General features: G+C 64.8%; 1 protein-coding gene across 1 annotated transcript; it reads right to left on the bottom strand.

The window, feature by feature from the left end:
- Positions 1-2,543, bottom strand: FOXF1 (forkhead box F1). Its single transcript, XM_010850838.1, has 2 exons — positions 1,739-2,543; positions 1-309 (listed from the first exon to the last, which is right to left on the bottom strand). Exons 1-2 carry the CDS (start codon positions 2,541-2,543, stop codon positions 149-151), a joined length of 966 nt encoding a protein of 321 aa, XP_010849140.1. The 3' UTR covers positions 1-148.
- Between the last annotated feature and the right edge of the window lie 3 nt (positions 2,544-2,546).

The raw sequence follows: 2,546 nt of genomic DNA, 5'->3' as shown, positions 1-2,546 counted from the left end.
ATAATCCGGTTGGGGAGGGGTCAAACCCTTTTCTTCTGCTGACGGTTATACCTCAAAAAAAATAAAAAATAAAGCAGTTTCTGGTGACGGGTTCCGAAGTCCCTGCGCCCGGCTGGCCCCTGCCCGGAGGGGCCCCGGAGCTGTGGCCTCACATGACACAGGGCTTGATGTCTTGGTAGGTGACCTGCTGGTGGTAGTAGGAGCCGCCGCCAGCCGAGTGCATGGACGAGGATGCCATGGTGTTGAAAGAGAAGACGAACTCCTTTCGGTCACACATGCTGGGTGACTGCGAGTGATACCGCGGGATGCCTGCGGGGGCGAGGCGACAGGAAAGGGGGCATTAAAGGGTGGCCTCCGGAGGCCCAGGCTCCAGGTGGAGAAGCACCGTTACTGTGGGGGGTGCCCCGGGGGCAGGCCTGCCTGGCTCGGCGCTGGGCCGAGGCCTCCCCGCGTCCCAGCTCCCGGTTTCAGGTCTCAGTCGGGCGGTGCCCAGAGGGAAGATTCCCCAGACACGGTCAAGGATCCCTGCAACCCTGGGTGCCCGCTGCCCCAGCCTCTCCCTCCGTGGACACTGAGCCTGGCTTGGGAGGCTTCCGGTGGCGGACAGGGAAGGGGTGAGAGGGGCCAGCAGGGAAGGTCCAGCGGCCTCCACTTCCAGGCAGCCTGAGGCCTGGGCCTGGCGCCGGGCAGCCACCTTCCAGCCCCTGGAGGCAGCAGTGTCCCCACAGCAACGAGCCAGGCCAGCAGGGGCCAACACAGGGGCAAAGAGGGCTTCTCCAGAGGAAGGGTCTTTGGGGAGCCAAGCCTGCGGGACCTCTGGAACCCCGGCTGGAGTTTGAAGCAGCCGCAGTTGTGCGACCCCCGTGGAGAGAGCCCTCCATTCTCCAGGCCCGGCTCCTGCCTCCCGCTGGCTGCTGACAGCTGACTCCTGACAGGCCTCTGCTTGGATCCCTCCAAGCTCTTTCAAGAACCAGACCCAGAAGCCTGCTAGCGTGTGCTGAGACGGAGGGTCCAGAGGAGAAGATGGCTGTGCATCTTTTTTCTCATGGGGGGATTGGAAGCGGAGCGGTACCTGTGGGCCTGGAAACCTGGATCCTGAGAAACAGAGTCTGTTGGGGCCCGCAGCTCAGACCTTCAATCTGGGGCCCTCTCAGCCTCTATTGCCACAAAAAACCCCCAACTCAATCTGGTTCCCGAAAGGCCGGGTTCTGAGCCTCTGAGTGCCAGCACCAAGCCCCGCCGGCTTTGGGCCTAACTCTTCCGTCCAACCCGGCTCAGAGCAGAGGCGGCTCTCCCGAAGCAGGGCGAACAAGCCAGCTGCCCTGGGGACAGGCCAGCTCCATCCTGGGAACTGGCCCAGGTGTCAGGGAGCTAAGGGACCTGAGGGGACTTAGAATATTGCAGTCTAAGTCTTTGAGGTGAGGATGGGGCCTACCTGGCCAGGCTGGGGCTGCCAGCATCTATCTGGGTGTTGAAACAGAAAGGAAAACGGAATGTTAGTCTATGGGGGGACTCCAGGCTGCACTCAGCCCTCAGATGGGGAGAGGTGGACAGAGAGACAGAGACAGGGAGCTGAGGCCTCCGTGGTGCAGTTTGGGGACTGGCACCCCACAGAGGTGGCCGCAGGCTCCAGACCAGGGCGCAGGCAGTCTGGGGGCTAGGTCTGTAGTGCGCTCACAGATGTCCACCGTAGCCCCCACCCCCCAGTCCTGGGGACAGCTCGGGGCTCCCCACTCACCTTGCAGCTCAGCAGGGGTGTTGTGACTGTTCTGGTGCAGATACGGCTGGTCCAGGGAGTGCGTGGAGAGGCTGCCGGACAGGGGGTTGGCCGTGGGGTTGCAGGGGGACAGGGGCTGCTGCTTGATGTAGGAGGCGCTGCTGTTGAGAGCCGCCGAGGCGGAGGGAGGCCAGGCGGCCGCGGAGCCGGAGTAGACGGCGTGGGGCTCCATGACCCCGCCTGCCGCCGCGGGCAGCAGCGGGGAGGCGGGCACCGAGCCGTCGTGGTGCGGGTACTCGCCGGCCGCTGTGCCTCCGCAGCTGCCCATGTACGAGTGGCCGCCGTTGGCGGGCAGGTGGGGCACCGAGTGGCTGGGCAAAGCCATGCCGTCCACGTTGCCCGGCAAGTGGCCGTTCATCATGCCCAGACCTCCCTCCAGCGCCAGGCTGTTGGGAGGGCACGAGAGGCCGCCGGCAGAGCCCTGGAAGCTGTAGGTGTCCGGGAGGTGGTTGAAGCCGAGCCCGTTCATCATGCTGTACATGGGCTTGAGCGCCTGGCATTTCCTTCGGAAGCCGCGCGGCCGCCGCCGAAAGGAGCCCTCCTCAAACATGAACTCGCTGGCCGGGTCGATGGTCCAGTAGTGGCCCTTGCCCGGCCGCCCGAGGCCCTTGGGCAGCTTGACGAAGCACTCGTTGAGCGAGAGGTTGTGGCGCACGGAGTTCTTCCAGCCCTGGTAGGCGCCGCGGAAGAAGGGGAAGCGCGCCTGCAGGAACTGGTAGATCTCGCTGAGCGTCAGGCGCTTGGCGGGCGAGCTCTGGATGGCCATGAC

This window comes from Bison bison, unplaced genomic scaffold (genome assembly GCF_000754665.1).
Source record: "Bison bison bison isolate TAMUID 2011002044 unplaced genomic scaffold, Bison_UMD1.0 scf7180017864295, whole genome shotgun sequence".
In the NCBI taxonomy this organism is placed as follows: Eukaryota; Metazoa; Chordata; class Mammalia; order Artiodactyla; family Bovidae; genus Bison; species Bison bison.
Note: the sequence above shows the minus strand (reverse complement) of the source record. Positions and strands in the feature narration are given on the sequence as shown.